The sequence below is a fragment of the Orbicella faveolata genome, unplaced genomic scaffold (genome assembly GCF_042242905.1).
Source record: "Orbicella faveolata isolate gen_17 unplaced genomic scaffold, um_ofav_v1 contig_24, whole genome shotgun sequence".
Lineage (NCBI taxonomy): Eukaryota > Metazoa > Cnidaria > Anthozoa > Scleractinia > Merulinidae > Orbicella > Orbicella faveolata.
This window is the reverse complement of record NW_028301552.1, coordinates 8,890,747-8,913,764: the sequence shown is the minus strand read 5'-3', so window position 1 is coordinate 8,913,764 and position 23,018 is coordinate 8,890,747. Positions and strand designations below refer to the sequence as shown.

Below are 23,018 nucleotides of genomic sequence, written 5' to 3'. Positions count from 1 at the left end.
GGAAGGAAAACCGGAGTACCCGGAGAAAAACCCTCAGAGCAAGGCGAGAACCAACAACAAACTCAACCCACCGGGTCGAAATCGAACCCGGGCCAAATTGCTGGGAGGCGAGCGCTCTCACCAGTGCGCCATTCTTGCTACCCTCACTATCAAAATTTCATATGTGATAAGTTTAAGCTGATGATACAAAATTCTCCACAGAACGTGTAGCCTCCGAACAGGCTCCCGGTGAGCCCAAACAAAGCGAGGGGGCTCCCCTGTCCCCGCCCCGATCACTTCGCTCTCCGAATTCTTCTGTTCCGCGCTCTCCGCAATTTTTTTCCGTCTTCGCCGGGAGCTGGCACTGGGGGAAGGTGGAATTAGTCAAGGGTGCACGGGTGGATGAGAATGTGTGCGTGATTAACGCCCCTCCCCTATTCCCCTTACATCTGTGGACGATTTTACGTTTCACTGTTGTTATGGATGTTCTTAAAAAGCGGTACGCGTAGTAATAACAGCATTATCTTAAAATTCCTCAAATTACATGAATTCATCATAATTTACAGGCAATTGGATGATGTTTTTGTAAGCTGTATGAAGAAAAGTCACAGAAAGGAGTTCATGAAATACCATTTACATCAGTAATTTGTCACCTTCTACAGAAAATAAAATCTTCACCTTAAAGACCCATTAAGACTACTGGGACCATAGGATTACTATGGCAATCACCCTGCTAATATCATTCTCATAATGATCTCCCCCCCCCCCCCCCCGCCTCCCTCTACATCTCTGTTATAATTTTTGTAACTCCTCTAACACAACTACAATAGTAACCGATTTCTTCAAAACCTAAGTCGGCCAAATTTGTGAGCGTTTTTGAAGGACTGGTCCCCGAAAAAGACAAACCTCTTATGGAGCCAACGTGTACTTCACGAGTTCTTTAAAATATTTTTTATTAGCGGACTACACCACCCTACAGCAGTGCCATCTGAAGCTAAGCAGCAAGCGCAGGAGATAGCATGTAAGCGCAACTGCAACTCAGTAACTAGCTTATTCAGATTCAAGCTTGGAACTCTGATCCCCTTTTTCTATCATGTCAATTCTGAGAATTAGCTGTTACTTGTCCGCTTGGTACTATACCGAATTTTCACCGCCACAAACTAAACAATATATTTTTCCTCTTCGTTAATTTATTCCAGATCTGAAATGCAGAATAATCTGGAAAGTAATTATGCTAATTATGCAAACCGCTGGATGTCTGCTTCGCATGTTGTTGTTCGAAGAGTAATATTTCACACGGGAATCAACTCTTCGGCTGAAGCAGTTGGTTTGGTTTTTTCCGGTGGCTTTGGTGAAAGGCTGTGGTACAAAAACGTCTGGTAAGTGTTTTTCTGCAATTTTTGAACCTCTAGAAGCTCAAGAGCAGCGCGAAAATTTAATTTCAACATCCGCAGTTGTTGTCGATACAGACCTTGCGCTCATTTGTGTGTAGTAGCGTCGCTTTACTGTAACAGCGAAAATGCCATCGCCTGAAAAGCATTCGATTCAACCATACTCCCTCCTTACTGCTTGAAAGGTCGATTAAGTAAGTTTAATCCAATATAGTGTTTCTTTCGCATCCTAGGGCATATTTAGTTTATCGCTTACTCAGAAGCTCAAAGTGACTATACCCGTTGAAACGACGGTTGCCGGAGCGTTTGGAATGTATACATCGGACGGTTTGTAATCTGTTTTCGATCTAACGCTCCAAAACAGCGTTCAAGTTTTATAAATTTGTTCTAATGATATTTTGTTTCTTTACAGATTAACCTGAACGATGGCTGAAGGCGACAACTATGGATGTAAAACGTATTTTTTGATTTCAGTGGAAGGAATCCTGTTTTTGTTGCAATTCGTAAGTCAAATGGCTTTTAAAATGTCTGCCTCGTTCAGTTTACGTTAACTTTTCGACACCTTTTACGCGTGTTTTTTTGGTTTCGATGGTTAGTTTCCATTTTTGCTAGTTAGGTATTTTACTGCGTACGAAGTTATTTTAAATATGCAGGTATTTTTTGGACATCATAATTTGTTCACCGCACCCAGCAACTTCTGTCCTTGCCAAGTGAACTGCGAAATTTCGCGTGTCTGAAATTAACATGCAGTAGCTAGATGTTACAAGTTGCTTTGCGATCGGAGAATTTTTCGAGATCATTCCTTCGTGATACGATATGAAAAAAATGTGTTGTATTAGTTTGTTTGCAAAAGAAAATTCGATATTTTACGAACAAGTCATATATATTTTTAATAGTTATGCAGCATGGTCCAATATCATTATGTATGTACAATTAAACCCTTCGTGTAGGTCGTCATTTAAATGCAATCTATTCTTGCAATTCGCTGATTATGTCGACTATAACATAACTGGTTTAATATTTAACCTGGCTAGTGACATAGGTATTTTTTTGTTTTGAAAAAGTCAGTTTTAAAATAGGTTGCGAGGCACTAAGGCATTTTCTCGACAAAAATCTGCGTCACCTACGTCAAACAGACTTGTAACAATTCAAGTGTTTGGTTACATTTGAAAATGTCGTGAAGCTTTTTAGAGAACAAGTCATTATTATTATTGTTTACTCAAAAGAACTCTAATACTTGTTCCTAACAGCAGAACTTGCAACAACTTTTTGTTGAAAAGTTGGCATGCCTTTGTCTGAGCAATTACTATTTGATTTAAAATCAGAACAACGCAAATTTTGCAAGATCTTAAAGAGACATCTGCGATTTCACCCAAAAATTTAATTACTGATGATCTGCTAGCTTGTTCTACAGAGATCTGTGTAACTATCTTTGGTCGCTAGTTGCTTGCGTGTGGAAATTCAGTACCAAACAGGCAATGCAAGGATCTGTAGAAATGTGGGGCGTTTTTGCTTATGCCAAAAATTGAAGAAATGTTGACTGGAAATCAACTGGAATAGGTCTGCCTGTACAGAAAATTGAGTAATATAAAAATATATGTACTGGATATGTGATATATGTAAAAACTAGAATAAAATTTTTATCTTGAGTTCAAAGTTATTAAAAAAGTTGTCAGAAATATGGTACAACTATCTTGTCATCTTCTACATGTAACAAATTACAAGACCCTACAGAACACTGTACCTGTACTGTAGGTGTGAAGATGGCACACCAAGTCTCCCATACTGTTAGTGTCTTATGCCAGTGCACCCCTCTTTATGTCCCAAAAAGGAGAATGGCAGGAAGCTACATGTAAAAATATTTTAGGGAGTGGGTGATCAGAGAGAAATTTTTCCACACTACGATGATGGAAATGGTGCTTTGCTTTAAAAATTATTTTGGCTTATATCTGTAACCATAACAACACATTTATTCCCTCTTACAAGTGTGGGCAAGCTTAAACTTGCTCCTTTCTCAGCCAATTGCCAGGAAGTTTTTAAAGCATTAATTTAATATTTTAAACTTTTTTTCAGGTCCTTGGCCTCATTGCCTTTGTATTAGTTTTGAGCCATGAATTGTCCAGTATCTTCTCTCATTATGGATTCTTCATTGTCGTCAGTGGTCTGTGTTGGATTGGAGCATTCCTCATTATCCTTTTCCATATGTGTGGCTGCTGTAAAGTTAACATACTGGGTGTCTGGCAGAAAGAGTATTCTCTGGTGAGCACTTGAATGTTTCATTGTCAACCCTCAAGTCAGTCCCATAACTGATAAGAATATACAACAATTATTCCATGAGTGTGCATTGTATATGAGATTGTAGATAACCAACGAGGCACATAGCAGTGAGCTACAAATCATCTTATATCCAACAGGCACGAGTCGAATAATTGTTTTGTCATAAATGCCCCCAAGATATAGAAAATTAAAATAATTTAAAATTAAAAATTGAAATGCCCAAAAAATCACACATATGCCTACCATATTTTTAGAGCATGGTATAATGGCTCAGTCCTCCGTAGGAAAAGAGATGGTGAGTGGTACATTTACCCACAGTTCTCAGCACACAACAACTTTAAAACCGTTTATAAAAACGTACAGAAACGTTATAAAATCTTCAAACCCAGGCTACTCAATGTCCTTTGTACAGGGACAAATATTATAAACATTTGGTTTTCTTAGTTCCTTATAGGCTGTGTAAAGTTCAAAAGGCATTGTGGTAGAATGTACAGCCGCCATCTTTTTTCCTATGGTGGATTATACCACGACGGCAGATTATAAGCCAATGAAAACTCTTGAATTGGATTGTTCAATGATTCAGTTTTTGATGATTGCTATTAATTGTGGAACTCTGTTGATATAAGTAGTTAATACATGTAAGCACCATGTATTAGTCTGATTGGCTGGGCTGTTGAACAAAGGAAACGTATTGGCCAGGGCATCATGTTTGGGGAAACACAACTTGATTTTGCGACTGGGGAAAGTTCAAGATGCCTTCAGATATCTTCGGACATCTTTGGTTCTGTTAGGATCTTCTCTGTAAATCCTTACACTTCTAGAATAAATATTTCATGCGAAAAGTTAACGGGTTTATAATCCCAGGTTTAAGTGCATTACTTTCACTTGAGGATTGTACTAAAGCATAAACAAGGTATCAGGGGGGTAACCCTGCGATGGACTAGCATCCCATCCAGGGGGAGTAGAAATACTCCTAGTCACTTCATGCTACAGAAACTGGGAAAAGCTTTGGCCTGATGGGCCACTTGGCTTGTATGCAGACTTAACATGTACCTACATTGTACATGTACAAACATTGGTATGCAATATTGCATGTATCCCAGTAGATGTCAGAATTCAGCCCTGGTCTTAAGCATTAATGAAAACACTGAACTATAATAATCTCTTTGCATTTGCTTTTTCAACAGTGGATATTTTTGCTGAGTTACTCCCTGTCATACTTCTTCTTTTTTCTGTTCTCCTCTGCTCTTTTGTCTCAGTGGACTGAGAAAGAGCCGGAATTTATCATTGCCGCAGTAAGTGATTATAGAGCATACATTTGTACATGTACTAGAACTGTCTACTTACAGGAATAGGTACAAAAATAAAATTATGTTAATTGAGAACAGAAGATGCATCTAGCAACCTTTTTCCTAAAAAGAACCAACAACAGTGTAGAAAATGTAAATAAAACAAATTTGTTCAACAATAAAATTTGAATCCCAGTTGATAAGAATTACAGAATGTTTGACACCTTTCAGGAAACTTAAATTGTCATTTTTTTGGTTGGTTAGTTGTTACCCTTAATCTTTCAGGGCAGATTAACCTTGAGTAATGGTATTATGATTAATATATGAATTATCATGAATTTTAAAGCAAATTACATGATTCAGAATACAGCTCCTTTAGAGGAGAATTACAAGCTGAATGGATTTAAGAGAAAGAAATACCAGCTGACTTATAGTAGGATTACTACTGTATTTTTTAGATAATGTGCTCATCAAAATTACATTAAGTGCCCATCCATGTATGAGTGGACCTTTGGAACAAAAATTTAAAAAGCAAACTCCACCCTCTGTCTAAACGGCATGGAGAAAGACACAAGGGAGAATGTGTAGATAAATAAATAAAGAAACAAACAAATAAATAAATGAATAAATAAATAAATTTGTACAATATTGAGAGAGGATTAGCCTCATCAGCCTTAGCTGGTTTTCACTCAGGTCCTCCATCCTCTCTCCTCTGTAGTTATGGGTAGTTGTACTTAAACAACCATAAATTATGTTGTTTCTGTTCTCTCTTTTGTTTCCTCTAGATCTGTGGTTTTATACTGGCGATTGTGTTTTTCATCCTTTGTGTTATGTACTATAAGCGTGTCAGGAAAATCAGACTGACAGAGGTGCTCTGGGAAGGAGATAAATCAGTGAGGGCCTAGATGAGCAATTCAAGATGGTGCACTGGACTTAAGAAATGCGTATTTAACAGCGGCATGTTTGAGCATAGAAGAGCATGGAATTTGAACTTTGAATAAGACTTTGTTTGGCCATTAAGGTGTACAGATGTAGCATTTTGCTTTGGTATAATTTTATGTAAAAAGGAATATTTGTGCATAATTTGTTTTACAGTAGTCTAGTTAGGAAACTATCTCATGCTAAAACATTCCATTTACACTGTATAGTTTTTACATGTAAGCAGGGCTGTGCTCTAGAAGTGCCCGGGTGCCTCATTTGAACTTACTTGAATTTTTCATATAAGCTTATTAGTGATGGGCACCCAAGATTTCATGGTCAGGAACCTTTGGGCCCCGTGTAATTTTTCTTAGACCTGATACACAGTGTTGGTGAGTGCTTATTTTTTTTGGCCTTAGTAATTAAGGTGCTGGTAGTTAACACCTTAACCTCATTATGGCACAATCAGGCAGGCTTAAACAGTGGACTTCCAAAATTTTCTGTCAGGTTGACCTTAAAGCCAACAATTTATAAAGGAGCTTTTTTTTTTTTTGCCCGGGCACCTCCCCTAGATCCGCCACTGATGAAGTTAGAATTAAATTTGCAGTACAGTACGCTGGTTTACCTACCACAACAACACTTCACAGGACCAAGAATCTTGTGTACTTCTTGCTGAATAAACATGAGCTGCAGCTCTTTTCAATGTGTAGATATCAGTTTCATGCCTGACCAATTCCTTCTTATGGGCTTTTGTTGGCATTTCTGCAACGGAACAGGTTATTCACTTTCGTTAGTTTACCATGCATGATGTTCGTAAGCTCGAGGTTACGTGAACTTACGTGAAAACCTGAAGTTCAAACCTCAAACCAGCTGTTATTCAGGAAAGCAACCCGCGTTAGCAAAAGCTTCCGATTGTTCTATAAACAATAATATTGAATTACTGACACTGTAACTTGCACATGCGCCGAGCCGAAAACAGCCGGTCACGTGACGGGCTTTTCAAGAACACACTGATTTAGTCATTGGTAATGCATACTGTTACCAGAAATGAAAAGAGCATTTTACAAATAAGCTTACATGCAAATTTTAGGTTTATATTCTGTAAGTGGATTTGTGTAGGAAGAAGATGCTTTGTCACTCCAGTCACTCTCCAGTGGTTTTTCATACAAACTTTGTCCTTTTGCAAGTTTTCAAGCTGCCATAAAAGTTTTGCTTTTCGTTTCAATAAGCGCCTTGAATTTTCCCGTCTTCCTTATATTTTACCCCTCTTTCTTTGATGTGAAGTATATATGAAATAATTCATATTTGAATTGCGGTTGTAGATGAAAGTGAAGAATGATCATCGCAGTAAATTTTCCAATTGCTTAAATTGGAAAATTTACTGCGATGATCATTCTTCACTTTCCCCTCTTTCTTTCTCGAATATGTTATAAATGTTGGCAGCTTCCTTTTGTAGTGATTTTACGGAAACGGTTTCTGGAGGGCAAAGCTTCTCTCGCTTCCATACTATGAAGAAACTTCTAATTTTCGCAATATTCAAATGGTCGTCGGGGATTTTAGGATATACACCGGCGAGGTACTACCACAGCTACTTTGGACGTCATTGACAAGGCTCTCAACAGCGTTTTCTCGTCGTTCTGGTAATGCTTGATGTTCTCCCGTAGTATTGTTCATTGTCTTCACTCCAAGGGTTTAGAAAAGGGATGCAGTGTTCTTAAGTCGGGTACGTGAAAGGGGTACTTTTTCAATAAATGATATACGAAAGGTATACATTTTATGTCAAAATGGTATACAAAAGGGTGAGGGGCTAGACCTAGGGGCGAAGTCTCCCTGTAAAAAACTTACCCCCCTCCCCAGGATGACCATGCACTTTGAGTTTTGAGACTGGGCAGGATAAAACTAAATGACAATCAGTTGGGAGAATTACTATTTCAGTTCTGATACACAGGACAAGACAAAACCGTGAATCAGTATGAAGAAATAGAGAATAACACATGTGCGTGCATAGATATGGATTTTCTCTTTGAGTGTTCAACGCAATCTCTCTCAAGTGAACACAGAAAACGAGTGACACATAAAGCTGAACGCGAGAAGAGAAAATTCCATATCTACAAGCTATCATGCATTATCTTGTTTATTACACTAGCAGGAATCAAATATTACGAGAGTTCGTTCGACGATGTCACTTAAGTTGCTCGAATGATTTCATTAGTTGACTTTCAACTCCTGTCTATTGCTAAAATTAACATTTTTATATGAACAACTGAAGTTTTACAGACAGACATACCATAATGATAAAGTTTACTATTTTCCTGTGGATTTGATTTCCTCACTTTATGGTAAGGGAATAGAGGTTCCCTCTATAAACTACGATTTGTTGACACGTTGTGTGACAGTGCCAGTTTCCGTAAACTTACAAGTTCACTGATCTCAAGTTTAACTAAAACATTTACATTTGTTTTAAAATCCACGCTACGCCTCTCATTCTAACTTTTACTGGTGTTAAAGCATAAAAGCTTATTTGTAAAAGTATAATTATGTTTACAAACAGTATTCCGAATTCTAAGCTAGAAGCACGAATATTAGCTATTAAAAAAAAAAAAAAAATTAATAAATTAAGCACTTAATTAATGACAGGCCTCAAGGAAACAGTGAATTTTGTTTCCCCGAGACCCTCATTGTTACCCGAGGCGAAGGCGAGAGGAACATTCAGGCCGAGGGGAACAAAACTCACTGTTTCCCGTGGGGCCAGTCATTAAGTGTTTTGTTATACCTCCTAAATCAAAAATATAAAAAAACTGGAAGAAATCGTTTGCTTGACGCCGGCTAGCTCCGGCTGGCTCACAAATTTTCCCCGGTTTCAAGGAGCACGTCGTGATCAAGTGCGAGTCGAAAGTTCAAGTTGTTGTTTCCCTGGGGAGTTAATGAGTTTTGTTCGCCCTTGGGAGTTAGTAAGTTTTGACGTGACACGTTCTCCTCCAATCGGAAAACGTATTTGAGTTGGGAGATAGAACAATATCATTTGATGCATTTTTTCTTCCTTTTCATTGGCCGAGAGCCTTCCATGTAACCTGTAAATAACTGGACCTGGGGCCCAGGCCCGTTGGGAGTGTTGATATCTCTATTTGAACGCCGGTACATAACTGTGGGATCCAGTGAACTGAAAAAGTAAAAAACAAACAAACAAACAAACAAACAAACAAACAAACAAACAAAAAAACAAAACAAAACAAAACAGAACAAAAAAATACAAAAGAAAATAATGGCCCTGTTTTGTTGAAAAGTACTATACTAGTGTTTAGCTCTTATTAACCGAGCAGGAGGTCTGTATGGGAGAATCTTGACCGAGGTCGTGAGTACAAGATGGTTAATAAGATGTTTATTATATGGCAAAGAAGAAAACTTTAATTCGTTTAATGTAACTGGTTTGCTGACATTTTGCTTGCAAACGGAGATGAGCTTAACTTAAACCTGCCGAAATTTGCTCGTCCTCTTTACTTTTTTTTTGTCATCAGGCTTTTTGGCACTTCCATAAATGATTGAGCAGAAAACAAAAGAAAATGATGAACATTTTTGTATTTTAGTTCGCTACTTTTTCAACGCAAAATGAAACCGGTCTAGATGCCGGTCTAGATGGGAAAATCTAGACCGCGGTCAATATCGATTTCAGCCAATCAAATTGGTGAATTGGGTAGTTCCCAGTCCTTGTGAGACACAGCCATATAATAAAATAGGGTATTAATTTACGGGTGTTATAGCAGATTTGCAAATTGGAAAGGTTGGGAAGACATTCTCTAACTCTGCTCTTGTGCCTTGGAAAGAGTTATCCTAATTATAATAATAAAATTACTACTTATAATTAAATTTCTAACCTTGTAAAACATTTTGTCATAATATAAATTTGTTTAAATATTCCTTATAATATAAAATAATATATTACTGCTCAGAAGAATTTTTCCGCAATTTTTTTTTCGATTGCGTGCATTTCTGGACGTGTTTTTTTTTTGTTTGTTTGTTTGAGATTACAGTATCGAGCTAGCCATTACACAACGCTCTCTACACGTCCTCGCTTTGACACACGCGGAGCACCACAGCTGCATATTCCTCCAGACTTGCTAAAGGTTCGTTCGATTTACACTTGCACTTTTTTATATTTTCTTTGCACTTTTCACATTTAATAAGCGCAAGCTTTTTCTTATCAATTAGCTTATTTTCCAGGATGGTCTCTGTAGTGGGTCGTTCTCCATTTACAATGAGCTTGACTGTTTCTTTGACAGCGAATTGTAGTTTTCTCGCCAGTTTCTCGATGAGCTCCTCGTCACTGTGCAACGATCGCAGCTCTTGCTGCAGTTGGCGACTGTCTTTCAACTTGCCAGCTATTTCGTTTGCCTGACGACGTCTCTGCTCGATGACATTCACGTCCTAAAGTTTAAAAGGTGATAAAATATGTTGTTAATCATACTTGATCTTCTCTTGTATTTGGATCATTCCTCAAAGATGTCTCCTGGAATACGGAGCCAATGTATAGGCATTTTCAACGAAATCAAAGTTGATGAAGAGACGATCTTAGATATCTTGCCGATTAAAGCAACGATTTACACACTACAAGAACACGAAAACCGGCAATTTTGTTGAAAAATTGGTCCTGCTCCAATCACCAGCCCTTTCTCCCCCTATCCGCTCCAGGGTTCTCTCCCTGCTAACCGTTGGTTTCGCCCGATAGCCAGTTCGCCCGATGTCGGTTCCCCATGAACAAAAGTCTGTTCACCCAGACTGAAAGATCAAAGCAGGATGTGTTAAAATTCTTTCTTTTAACTAAACGTACGAAAAACACAACATTGTAGGCACAATGAAACAAAATTACACAAGACATGTTTTTTTTTTCTCGTTCTTTAATACATTAACGACGGAGCTAACAGTGCGGGTGAACCGACTTACGGGCCGGGCGAACTGGCTTTTGGGTGAAACGACCGAAATTCCTCTCCCCCTACGATAATAGTAAAATCTGCCAACAAGCTTCGGCGGTCTACTAGTCCGGGAATCGGTTGTCCTAAAACCTCTTGTTTCCTGTCCACTACGCCAGCATGTGCTACAAAGCACATGCGAAATCGGAATAGTTAACGGAATTTTTTATTCCCTGAATGTTGTTTAATTTATGGTAATACAAATTTAGTGACCTTGAGGAGGTTTTACATGCACAGATAACCCTTCGATATCCCAAACCGTCGAAAGCCCCTGAGGTTTTGCCGTGTACCTTGAAATCACGGAATTGAAATTTTCCGACGTCCTCCCTTGTTAAAGTGAGGAATTGTCTTGAGGCAGGACACAAAGCAGCATGTACTGGTAAATAGTCAAAATAATCTTCCTCCGGTGGAACAATGCCACGATGTAGTTCCCACTTCCACGTACATGGATGGACGTTCTCTGAAAAAATAATCATAGCGAAAAAAGTACGGTAAATTTTGTAGAAACGGCCTTGAATAAGTGAGTTCCTCTCGAATATCTGTGGTCTCCACTCACCTGGTTGTACGAATTTCTTTATCCAGTCGAACCCTGGACTTTCAGTGGACAGAACGATACTGGGCACCAGTCTCTCTTCCAGCAGCTTCTTGTAAAATGCAGCCCACAGCTCGTCAGTGACGTAATCATGGCCACTGGTGTGCAGTCCATACACGTACATACCAGCTTCAAAAAGCTTCACTTCAACATTTTCGATTTCCTCTCTGCATCCTTGCTTCTCTTCCTTGAAAACGGTCAAAATTCTGTTGTCCACGGACAAAGCACAAAGCACAGGTTTCTCGGAGTGAAAACCATTTGGAGCGTAACATCCTTAAAACCATCAACAACAACCAATCAACCAAATCGTTGAACGTATCTACCACTGCATGCCACTCCAACCAGAGTAGCCTAAGCGTTTTTTAGTTTGAAGGAGGGTCTGTTAAATATATTTACCTTTATGTGGGCGTTGAATATAGGAAAAAGATAGATAGAAGTATCAAAAAGAGTCGTTGGATTGAAAAATAACGTGACCAAGCTAAAGAGCGCTTTCTTTAAAATAGAGTACAGATGTTCACAAAACAGGTTTTTAAAAATGTAGGGAAAACACTATATACTTCATGATGAATTGCAAATCCGCAATCTTTATTCATGCACCTGGGGTAATTTCTCTACCTACCTGGGATTCGCTCCGAGCACAGTTTAACGTTTTCAAGAAACTGGTTTTCCCACACAGCCACAAATTTCGTCGTTTCCTTCTTCTGTTTTCCTTTCTTCCGTCCCTTGGTCTCTGAACGGCTCTGATAAAGAGTTAATGGAGATTATATTGCCAAAAACTCTCAGTTCTAAGTCAAGCAAGAGGACCGAAAGAAACGAGTTGATACCACCTCTGATTTCACCACTTTTGGCACTGTAGGATAATTGTAGCCTATTGCAAGTTCTCAGCCAGATGCATACTTTTTATACACACGATACATCAGCCGGATACCGTCCATTTACATTAAAAAAAATAAAACGATGAAATAAGGGACGAATGCAGAAAGGCCGAAACAAGTTGATATCATTGAACAGCTAATATATACACCACGAAGAAAGGAAGAAATCTGGAAAATGAAAGTATTGATCGGCAATAAACAACGTTCAGTTACAAGTGAAATGCTGATCAAAGCAAGCTTCGTGCTGTTTTATTTTAGAATCTTTTCCTTGTTTCTTGTGAACTCGTTTCTTGTGAATTTCTTAATTGTAAACTCATTTTTCTGTCACGCCGCTTCTATTTCTCCCGGGGTATTCAAGCTCGAAAAGAAAGAAATTGATGCTCGGACACGAGCCAACGCTGACGATATAAGCTCCCCCAGCAATAAGCTTAACCCAAACCCCGGCTTTACGAAGTTGTATAAGTGCAGGGGCCCGTTTTTCGAAGGTCCCGAAAAGCTTTCGCACCCGGAAAGCCATAGCAAAATCTCAAACCTCATGATTACAGAGCTGTTTTAATATCATATTCTTAACATGAACAGAAGTTCCCTTCACACAAGAAGTATCAGGCGTATACACCTTTCTGTTTTAAGATACAGATTAACTAAAAACGGCTTTGTGGGCCCGAATAGTTTCCGGGGCTTTCGAGAAACAGGCCCCAGGGCGTATAACCAGTATTTAAAGATCTACTCACTCTGTTCCTCTTATGCTGTTCGTTTATCCTGTCGCGGTGTTGCTGTTCCTGACGTATCAGCTCCTCTACTAGTCTTCCGTCCATGTCTTCAGAAGGAACTTGGCTGATTCTTTCCTTTACGGCTGCAACCTGATTCTCCATTTCCTTCAAAGTGGTCTGGAACCCAAAGAGATCCTTCGTATCCACATTAGCCTCCCCAACACGTATCGAGGGAATATTGTGCACAAAAAGTAGATCTTTCCACTGCATCCAGTGCCCTCTCAGGACAATGGTTAACTTCCTTTCAATTACTTCTTTGCTCGTGGACTCGCTCTTGCTGAGATAACAAGAAAGTTCTACAGAAGTAGATTTCCACAAGTCGTTGTTGGTATTAGCTGGGTCTCCCTGGTTGTATCCTGCTGCTTGAAACTGAGATATAAGAATCTGATTTGGTGCGAAGCTTAAAATGCGATTTTGAATTTTGTTGTGTAATTCCTCCAAGAGGGAACTACCCATTTCAGTAGAGTGTTGTGATAAAATTATTTGTACAATCTCTTGAGTGTACGAGGCGAGGGTTGGCTTGTTGGCGATGTTCGATAACCAACGCCGTAATAGCACCAGCATTGGATCGTAAACTTCTACATGGTTCAGAAGATTTGAAGAGTTCCCTTGCCCTGCTGCAGGCCCTGGAGCGCTTGATTTGTCCTCGTGTGCTTTGTTAGCGCTACTGGAGTGTGGACTGTTAACTTGTTCACCGTCGGATGTGACAAACACTTCAGTAAACAGAGCGTCAAGCGTAACGCCACGGATTTTGAAGAGGTCATTGTCACTTCTGCTTTTGTCTAAATAGCTCTTGCAAAGTTCATCACAAGCGTCGACAACTATTCTTGTGACAACAGAGTTACTGGAAGCTTCGTTGGGCTTACGAATTTTCAGCACTTCAATAAATTCGTTGAGAAGCTTCACTAGTCTTAGGCGTTCCTTGATTGAATTGCCTTTGATGCCCTCGTCAGAAAATATACATTGTTTAATGCGCTGAGACACAGGTGCGACAAGCTGCAAGGAGCTGGGACTGAGATCAATAATGGCATCAACATCACGTGATGAAAGATTTTCTTGTGGCGTAAACAGAAAATCTTTACACCACTTGTCGATCACGTGCACAGAGTATCCTTCCGCGATCATCATATTCCGCCACTCAGGAAGACGATCAAGTCCGCAGTTTGGTTCCCCTGGTATGAGGAAATTGACTAGGTGAAGAAGCTTGTCCAGCAGATCTTCAGGGGAATTCATGTAAGAATCACTACAAACCTCAAACATGTGCCAAACAAACTCTTTTTGTAGAAAAGAAAGTGCAGGTATTTTACGCTCTTTGAACAGGTCATGTACTCCCTCCAACAATTTTGCTGTTGATCTTCGGCAAGACCAGGGAGAAACGATTGCAGTGACCGCGCCTGCCGCTTGCCAGTCGATTCTGGCGAGATTCAGAAGCCCTGCTGTTACCTCAAATGAAAATTTGTTTTGAAGAATGCAAAGAAGGCATTTCAACTGCGGCTGGAGAAGACGGAAACACATTGGTGAATAGTTCACGGTCTGTGACAAGGAGGGAAAAATTGAGTCCTCATTGACACTTCTAAGGACCTCCAGGGTTGCAGTAACCTCACCTTGGATCTGTAGATGGCTTTCTTTGTCCACGTTTTTCCCGTTCCATGCACACGACTCAAGTAAGACGTCTGAGCATTGTACAACGTGATGTTGATTTCGGTACGGGTGACTTCGGTCAGGGTGTCTTCCGAACCAGAAGAGCACAACCTCTAAATATGAAGCTTTCTCCATAACTGAAAGGAAGAGATTGACAAAATCGTCACAAGTTGACGAGCTGTTTGAAGATTTGCAGATGTCATCTGGGCAGGGCAGGCAGTGATTTGCGAACAAAGAGTTCCAAAGCTCTATCCCAATATCACGGAGGGGGATGTCATCTCCAAGAAGACGTCTTAGTTGAACAACCATTTTATTTGCAATTACAGCTGGTGTCAGGAGTGGCAGCAGTGATGCTGTGGCCTGCTCTGAAACTGAGTCTTGCGTACCACCATTGACGCGAGATGGATGTTTGTCGCCTGTTGCGTTGCTTGCCTCGATTTGCTGAAGAGGAATTGGTGTTAAACAGCCATCTTTAATTTGCATGGCAGATACTGAACTGAAACACTTTAAACTATAAACGGCCGGGTAAGACGAAGATAGATGGAAACACAAAGCAGCATCTTCGCATGTTAGCGAGGAATGAAGAACAAGCCACTGTAAGTCACGACAAGCAATACTTCTCTGCACGTGGTTCATTTCAGTGACTTTTCCATTCGGTGCATGTGTTTCCAGATCTTTGCATCGCGCGATGACTTCATGAATTTGATCTATAGCCTCAAGCTTTCTTCCTCTACCACTGGAACTTTGATAGGCTTTCCAAAGAAGCTGAGGAATTTCGTAGTCGGTGTACATGTCCAAATCGCATGGGCTCTCCCACTCCAAAGCGACTAGTTCGATAAATGCAGCCCTGTCCTCGTTAGCTATCCTGTTTTCAACAAGATATGAAAAGATCAAAATGGACAAAGGAATCAACTCAGGACGGATTTCGCGAATAACTCCTTCTGCTTCCACTAGGAGGTCTAATACATCACTGACTGAACTGCAGACTTTGGTGATAGATTCCAAGAGAACCAACAGGTGGTCAATGAACACTTTATCGGCATTCTTGAAGGAGGCAACACAGTCAAAGATTAACACAACATCATCTTTGGCAATTGGATTGGGAATCTTCGAGCAGAGAATGGAATACAATGATTTGGATGGCGTCGTTGAGACTTTGGCAAGTTGCTCCAACATCCCAGGACGTTCAAGGATGGTTAGGATATGACGAAGTTCCAAATGGTCGGGGGGAATGTCCTCAGAGCGGATTCCACTGTGGATTGGTATGAGATTTCCAAGCGCACGGCACAAGATACCTGCAGTCATGATATCAGGGTTTTTGAGACCTATGTCACATACTTTGTCGATTAACATCAGTTTTTCCTCAGGTGGTAAGACGTCTGACTGCACGATAAGACTCGAAGCTTCAACAAAGTTTTCAACTAGATCCGCTGTTGCATCACAAAGTGATGCATCCCTACCACCCGCCTGGGTAAAGGGCAAGCCTTGAATTCTTCCTCTCGACAGGTTGAGGAGCCTAGAAAACACTGATCTTGACAGGAAATAAAGTTGTAAAGCGTGGAATGGAGAATCAAATCCCGTTGCCTTAGCTAGAACCGGCATGCAGCCCTGCAAATCAACCTTCTCTTCGAGCAAATCCAAAGACAAGAGCCCAGCAACAACAAAACTCCAGATGTTCAGTAAATCAACAGAAGGATAACTTGTGGTAAAGAGTGCGGTGAAACTGCGATGATAGCGGTAAAAAATCTCACAGAGGGGTCTGTTCCCATTCAATGTCTCGAAAAATGCTGCAAACAGAAGTTCAAAATGTTCGGAAGCTCTTTCCTTGTTGGGAATCTTGGATGTGGAGGTAATAAGTTGTAAATATCGAAGACAGCATTGCAGGCCGTTGGAGGAATTCCTTGATAGCTGCAATAATTGCGCTGTTTTCCGGCTTGAAAGAGTAACTTTGGCCAGCAATGAAATAAGTTCGAATGTTTTCACTCTAATATATTTCATTGGAGCTTTGTTATCGTTCCACAAGTACTTCATTGTGTTACAAAGTTTGGTGAAGATGTCTTGTTGATTAATAAGACTTTGATCTGATGCGGCGACGTTGGACACAAAATCTCGGATGGCGTCTTTTTCGTTGGGCTCTAGGCGACTGGAAAAGTAAACCATTTCCTGAATAAAAGTCTCCATGTAGATGAAAGGCAAGGGTTTGCACAAGCACAATGACTTAAAGAGATCCACCAAGAACAAATGACAACCTGACGTAGGATCTGCGTAGCGCGTAAAAAGGTCAGCCATGTCTTCTTTGACCTCTATCCTGTGCCTTTGTTCCGAGAGCCAATGCAGAAAAGACAAAGCTCCATCCTGATTTTCGGTCATTGTTTTTGGTTGAGATGCGGTTGTTTGGGCGACTTTTCCAATGAAACTTGCTAACCCCGGGAGTTTCTCAAACGAGGTTGGAAGTATCGCGATCAGAAGCCTTAGATATGGTGCCCAAGAATGGATCGAGGGTATTATGGAACCAGGGAGAACATTGGTTATAAAATTCAACAGTCTTTCCGCTGTATCTTTGAAGCTAAAACCTTTGGTACCTGATCCTTTGGTACTTAGTCCTGTAAAGAGTGTCATTAATCGTTGAAGGATGGTGTAGTCTGAATCGTTTGGTACAAAGTCATTCCAAAAATTAAGAACTTTTATAACCAGACTTCCCTCTGGAAGTAAAAAGAGCAGTTGCCTGATAGAATCTAAGGTTTGTCCTCTGTGGGACACGGCGTGTCGCGGTTCTCTACACCCCTTAAAGAACAGTTCACAAACCTTTGCGAAGACTGTGTGGCTAATGTTTTTAGACGAGAGTAGTTTCAGTAAGGTGACAGTTGTCTCGTAATCATTTTCCAAAAGATGGTCAACGTTCCTGAAGAAAGCGTCTAGTCTCTCCTTATCGTGGGAGAGGTCAACTTGCTCTCCGCCAAGCTTCATCCTTTGGAAAACATGCGCCATATAACAGAGAGGAGACAATGTTACTGGCGAGGAGCTTTGAAGGGGATCTTTACTGGCTACGCGAGCAATAAAAGCGGCATCACCCGCCTTGGTTAATTGAAGAAGATCAATCCAGTGCCTAAAGAAAATGGCTGGGATTAGCTGATCAAATTGGAATGGTAAATCGGGAAAGACTTTCGCTAGATGCATGGGAACAGTGTGGTTATTAGCATCTGCAGAAGCTAATTTCAATGACTGAGAAATGATGTCATCAACATCTGACTCATCGTACGGTTTGGACTCTAATATAGTGAGGAGTTCATTGAAGAGATCCTTTGGTCCTTTAGCTGGTTTTGTCAAACTGAACTCGATGAACGATGGAGCACACAGCTTTCCTTCCTGAAGAATCTGTACAAGGTTGAGTAGCATGGAAACGGTTTCAATCGATTGGCAGGACTTCTTCGGATCAGAAGGAAAGCAGAGCTTTAAGGCTCTGATGTAATGCTCAAATGAAACGCGCTTTGACTCGCCAGCTTTGTAGCAAAAATTAAAACACATTTGGAAAAGCGAAATGACTTTTGCTACAAATTTTGAGGGCTCTTTTACGGACTTTTGAAGGCGGGCAACTCCTACATTGAAGACCTGAACAATGTGGTATCCTTGTAAGCACTGAAAGCTTTCAAACAACGAGGCCCGTTGTTCTTCATTTTTGCAGGGTAGCGATTGTAATTTTGCCAGGACCTCTTTTAGCTCTTCGGCAACTGCATCATGCAGATTTGGGCTTTGCTTCCAGATCTGTTGAATTGCTTGCTCAACTGAATCATGTGTTTCGTCGGCGTCCTCGTTATTCATTACCAATAAGAGAGTTCCACAGTTTCCTTCAAACGTAAACAGCCACGAGTTATGTTAATAGTAAAAAGAAAGTAACAAAAAATAATACCGACTTTCTCCCTCCGGCCGACATATCAAATGATCGACACTTACATATTTAACCATATTGAACTCGTCACTCGCAAGAAGTCGGAAGCCTTGAATAGAACTTCCAGACGTCAAACCAAAAGACATGTTTTCATTGACTGACAGCCAAATGTTTATTGTTAAATGTTATTGTGTTTGTTAAGAATTACTACATAAGCGCACTGAAGCTATACAAAGAGTGATGTAATGGGTTGCGCATGTAAAGGTTGTCATTTCAAATTGAAGAGGTTTGAAATTGTGTCGTCGTCTTCTGCAAAATTCGCTTAAAGCCAATTAGAATTTGTTCTCCCTTCATAGCTTTACTTAGTGTTTTCTTCTAGGTGTTCTTGGTACATTCTAGGTACATTTGGCGTACGAGAAAAACTACTCATGATCAGTCTCAATTTTAGCACATCTGTGACAAAAATATCGGAAGTGGACCAAAAGAAATGTTTACGTATATGTAGTTGTCAAGCAAAATCATTGTTTATCGCGTGGCTCGGATTCGTTATTTGAAACAATGGCAAAAGAAGAGAAGGGAGCACAGTTAACAGGTGTGGGGTGTGCCGACTGCATTTCACACTTTGTATTTTAATCCTGTTAATCTGGAACGTTTTTTGGTCGTAAGCCCAGAGGGAGGAAGGAGAGGCACAAATTGCCCACTCCCACGTTTTTCACCCTATAGTGATCAACATCTATACGGTAAATAAGGCAGCCAAAAATGCCTGTTTTAGTGGCAACAGCTTTCAGTCATGACGTCATACAACACGAACTTCAAAATGTCCGCCATCTGGGTCAAAGATGTTAGAACATTTCCAATTTAACTCATTTTCAATAATCTCCTCATGAAAGCCAAAATCTCCTAAACATCCTTTGAAAACATGGTTCCCATGCATAGAAATGGCAATCACGAGGCCAAATAATTGCAATAGGCCAAATTCGTATTAGACTGGAACTAGCTTGAAATGGAGGCTCATGCGGGGGAATGTCACTGAATAGAGATTAATGGTCATTAATGTCAATTGCATTTGAAAAGACTCGAAATATTAGCCTCAGTTTCAAGGTAGTTCCAGTCTAATATCGAGAATACCAATATGGTCTATCAACACACCCGATATTTTCTTACGGAAAGTCACAAGGCCGTGCCGTTATAACTTGCATGCTTTTAAGTAAACTAAATGGAACACTTTGTGTCCTGCTTTCCCTCTCTCCCCTCAAGGTTAAATAGTTGATCAGTAATAGGTTGCGTAGTTCAAACAGTGTTTACGTACTCTGGAATCCCAAAACCCAGCACTTTCACCATTCCTTGGAACTTAGACTATTGGAGCCCAGTATTTTTCTGGACCAAGCTATCACCTACCGAACCCCTTGTTAAATATGATTTCTACAAACTTTTTCACTACCCTAGGTAGACTTGAGGTAGATCAAGTCATGTCTCCTGAGCGAACTAGCCCTTTAGGAAACACTGATTTCCAAGCAATAGGCTTTTCCTTTCGACATAAATCACGTAAAATTCGCTAAATATTTTTTGCCGGAAATTCTCAAAACTTTTTTATAAATATCACAAAAAATATTTTGTTAGTATCGTTAACTGCCGCGTATGTTATGCCAGAAAATACGAGAAATGGCAAGCTCCTGGCAGATTGGGTCCGAGAACAGGTCCGGAAACTTTCCAAAAAGCACAATAACAGTGTCTGAGATTCTTGGCCAAAAATGCTTTAACGCAGCAGTATTTTGTACAATTGAGGCTTGTACGAAGCGCGAGCTAACGGCAGTCATTTTCAGAACAGGTGGAAGGCCAATCCAGAGGCAAAAACAGTTTCAAGACTTTAAAGAAGGTCAGTTTCTGAAGACAGCATCTTACTTCAGTGGCCAAATAAGTTGTAAGTCTTTTTCATGCTTTCCTGTCAGAATCTTGACCAAACAAAATCCACCAACACTTAAAGAGTTTCTTCGCAAAACAGCACTCCAAATGTGACTTCTGTTTTTTTCTCAGAAATCACGTGAATTTCCATACTTTGCGACTCAGTTACGAAATTTGGACAAGGTGTGACACAAGCCTTTCTTGCGTGATCCATATAAAATAAGTTGCCAGGCATGTGTGGAATTTAATAAAGTTTAAGACAATCGCAAAATTATTTGTGTCACTTCGCTTTAATTTTTGTTGTGAAACGTCGATACGGAACAGTTTTGTCCAGCGTACTACATGTAAGAAGGGGAGGAAGAAGATTCTGGCGCCTCGATGATATCAGCGTCCGCCATTTTGGGAAATTGCGGCTTTAGTACTTGTAGTGAGATGAAATTATTTCAATACATTTATTTTTTACCTGGGAAATCGCTGAACTGGGTTGTTTCTTGTATAGAAATGAGTCTTGTCTCGGGAAAATAGTCTTGCCAAGAAGCTTTTGGAAGTGGATCTGGATGGGGGTAGAATTGGTCAATCCTCAATTTCACTATCACTCGAGATCAAGAACGTTTACTAACAAATGAGAAATGGGCAGAAACTGAACTGTCAGCGAAACAATCGCCGAAAATTTAACCGATAACCGAGGGAGAGAAACCAACAACCCCATTAATTTAGATCCTCATTGAAAATTCTGTCGCGTGTAATGATACGTAATTGTAATGCAACCAACACACAAGTTACAATACAACCACTTGGTTTAAAATCGTTAAATATTGTACAAAAACACATTGCATGTAAACCAGAAGTTTGTAAACTTCTGATCAAATTGCAGACTCGAATTGCTTTGTTGGAAAGGTATAAAGAAGAGAAATGTATATTATAGGTGTATCGAGGTAATCCTAATAAGTCTGTGGCATTTAGGTTTAAAATTCCCTATGTGTGTGTACCTATGTCTGCTCTATCATATGGAGATCATTTCTAATCAGCAGAAAAAGCAGAAAGTCTAACGTTTCAACAGCTTAGTGATCTTAGAACTAACTAAACGTGCGGTTCATCAATAAATAGAAAAGCGTTCGACTGAAACCTGTTAAATGTTATAAACTTCGTCGTTTTCGTGGAATAAAACGGTAAGAAATTAAAAATGTTCCGTTTATTTCTATACACATAACGACCGAATGAAGCACCATATTTCACTCGTTATTTTGCTCTTCGATTTATTCTTTCACACAGTTAAAATACCATTTAGCTCTGTCGAAAATCAGAATTTCCTTCTTCTCTGAATGAAAATTTCAGCGTTCGGCCGGTGTCGACCTGCTTTAAGAAAATTTCAATCCTTGTCATAATTATGCCCGATCTTTTATAGAAATATTTCAACAGAATTTCTAGGTCTTTGTTGTCAGATTCCTTTCCCTGAACAGAATTTCTAGGTCTTTGTTGTCAGATGCCTTTCCCTAAAATATATAAACATAACTGGAGAAATAACCCTTACCTTTACGTTTTCCTCCACTGAAATTTATATGCTTCGTAAGCGTTTTTCACTTCCGGGAATAAATCGAAATATTTCTCGGAAAAACGGAAACGAGGTTAACTTGTGAGTAAAACCGCTGTCAAAGTAGTGCATGCGCCTGTCACAAGACACTGGTTTGTTAAAGTTCGCAGGGACACGTTCCTTCGTGTGTACTGGCCATTATATATATATATATATATATATATATATATATTCTATTTCCTTGTGGTGAATGGATTTCAAAAAGCGCTCAACTCTTAGAGGAGCATAGTATATTCATTAAATGTAGTTCAGGACTTCAGGAGTGATTCATCGTTTTATTGCTACAGACCTGTTTCTTATGGTCAACAAGTGACCACACTCATCAGGCAACATCAACGAATGACCGGTCTGAGGTCATTCTTTGATGTTGCCTGATGAGTGTGGTCACTTGTTGACCATACGAAACAGGTCTGTAGCAATAAAACGATGAATCACTCCTGAAGTCCTGAACTACATTTAATGAATATACTATGCTCCTCTAAGAGTTGAGCGCTTTTTGAAATCCATTCACCACAAGGAAATAGAATATATATATATATATATATATATATATATATATATATATATATAAAGTAGCCACAAGGACGAAGGAATTCAAATTGGTTTAATTTGAAGGGCCAAGTCTGGGATGTTGATGTTAGAAGCAGCCTAAAGTGATGCTACCACAAGAATTCTGATAGAATTTTACATAATAAAAAAGAAAAACAAAATCGACAACTTTGTTTACTGCGCCTTTCAATAACGTGCGGACTCTAAAACTCAAAGCTCAACCGACAAATGCGTTTTTCGCTACCGTCAATCAAATGTTCAGCGGCTCCTCCCAGCTTCCGACTACTGCTGAGCGCGCGGTAATCAAATCGTTGAGCACAGTTCAGACAACGAAACAGTGCTCGGCAGTTGTCGGAATCTGTGAGGAGCCACCGAACATTTGATTGGCGGTAGC

The 23,018-nt window shown here is 39.9% G+C and overlaps 2 protein-coding genes across 4 annotated transcripts; one reads left to right on the top strand and one right to left on the bottom strand.

Moving 5' to 3' along the window:
- Positions 1-1,208: 1,208 nt before the first annotated feature.
- Positions 1,209-6,563, top strand: LOC110052666 (uncharacterized). 2 transcript variants are annotated; one of them, XM_020758812.2, is made up of 5 exons: positions 1,209-1,358; positions 1,783-1,873; positions 3,444-3,629; positions 4,835-4,942; positions 5,722-6,563. In XM_020758812.2, exons 2-5 carry the CDS (start codon positions 1,796-1,798, stop codon positions 5,839-5,841), a joined length of 492 nt encoding a protein of 163 aa, XP_020614471.2. In that variant the 5' UTR covers positions 1,209-1,358; positions 1,783-1,795; the 3' UTR covers positions 5,842-6,563. The 2 variants fall into 2 exon arrangements, with proteins under 2 accessions (XP_020614471.2, XP_089148709.1); XM_089292583.1 differs by lacking the exon at positions 1,209-1,358 and adding an exon at positions 1,396-1,697.
- Positions 6,564-7,827: 1,264 nt separating this feature from the next.
- On the bottom strand, positions 7,828-22,071 carry LOC110052681 (uncharacterized). Of its 2 annotated transcripts, XM_089292580.1 has the most exons (7): positions 22,016-22,070; positions 20,948-21,037; positions 13,017-18,541; positions 12,030-12,150; positions 11,375-11,683; positions 11,109-11,278; positions 7,828-10,276 (listed from the first exon to the last, which is right to left on the bottom strand). In XM_089292580.1, the coding sequence occupies exons 3-7, from the start codon at positions 18,513-18,515 to the stop codon at positions 9,911-9,913; spliced, it is 6,465 nt and encodes a 2,154-aa protein (XP_089148706.1). In that variant the 5' UTR covers positions 18,516-18,541; positions 20,948-21,037; positions 22,016-22,070; the 3' UTR covers positions 7,828-9,910. The 2 variants fall into 2 exon arrangements, with proteins under 2 accessions (XP_089148706.1, XP_089148705.1); XM_089292579.1 differs by lacking the exon at positions 20,948-21,037 and having other exon boundaries at positions 22,016-22,071.
- Between the last annotated feature and the right edge of the window lie 947 nt (positions 22,072-23,018).

Coding starts and splice junctions, on each gene's coding strand:
- LOC110052666 (XM_020758812.2), top strand. CDS start 1,796: ATGGCTGAAGGCGACAACTATGGATGTAAAACGTATTTTTTGATTTCA. Junction 1,874..3,443: donor TCCTGTTTTTGTTGCAATTC/GTAAGTCAAATG, acceptor ACTTTTTTTCAG/GTCCTTGGCCTCATTGCCTT. Junction 3,630..4,834: donor GGCAGAAAGAGTATTCTCTG/GTGAGCACTTGA, acceptor CTTTTTCAACAG/TGGATATTTTTGCTGAGTTA.
- LOC110052681 (XM_089292579.1), bottom strand. CDS start 18,515: ATGAATAACGAGGACGCCGACGAAACACATGATTCAGTTGAGCAAGCA. Junction 12,151..13,016: donor AACAGCATAAGAGGAACAGA/GTGAGTAGATCT, acceptor ACTCTTTATCAG/AGCCGTTCAGAGACCAAGGG. Junction 10,277..11,108: donor TTCAATTCCGTGATTTCAAG/GTACACGGCAAA, acceptor TTTAAACTTTAG/GACGTGAATGTCATCGAGCA.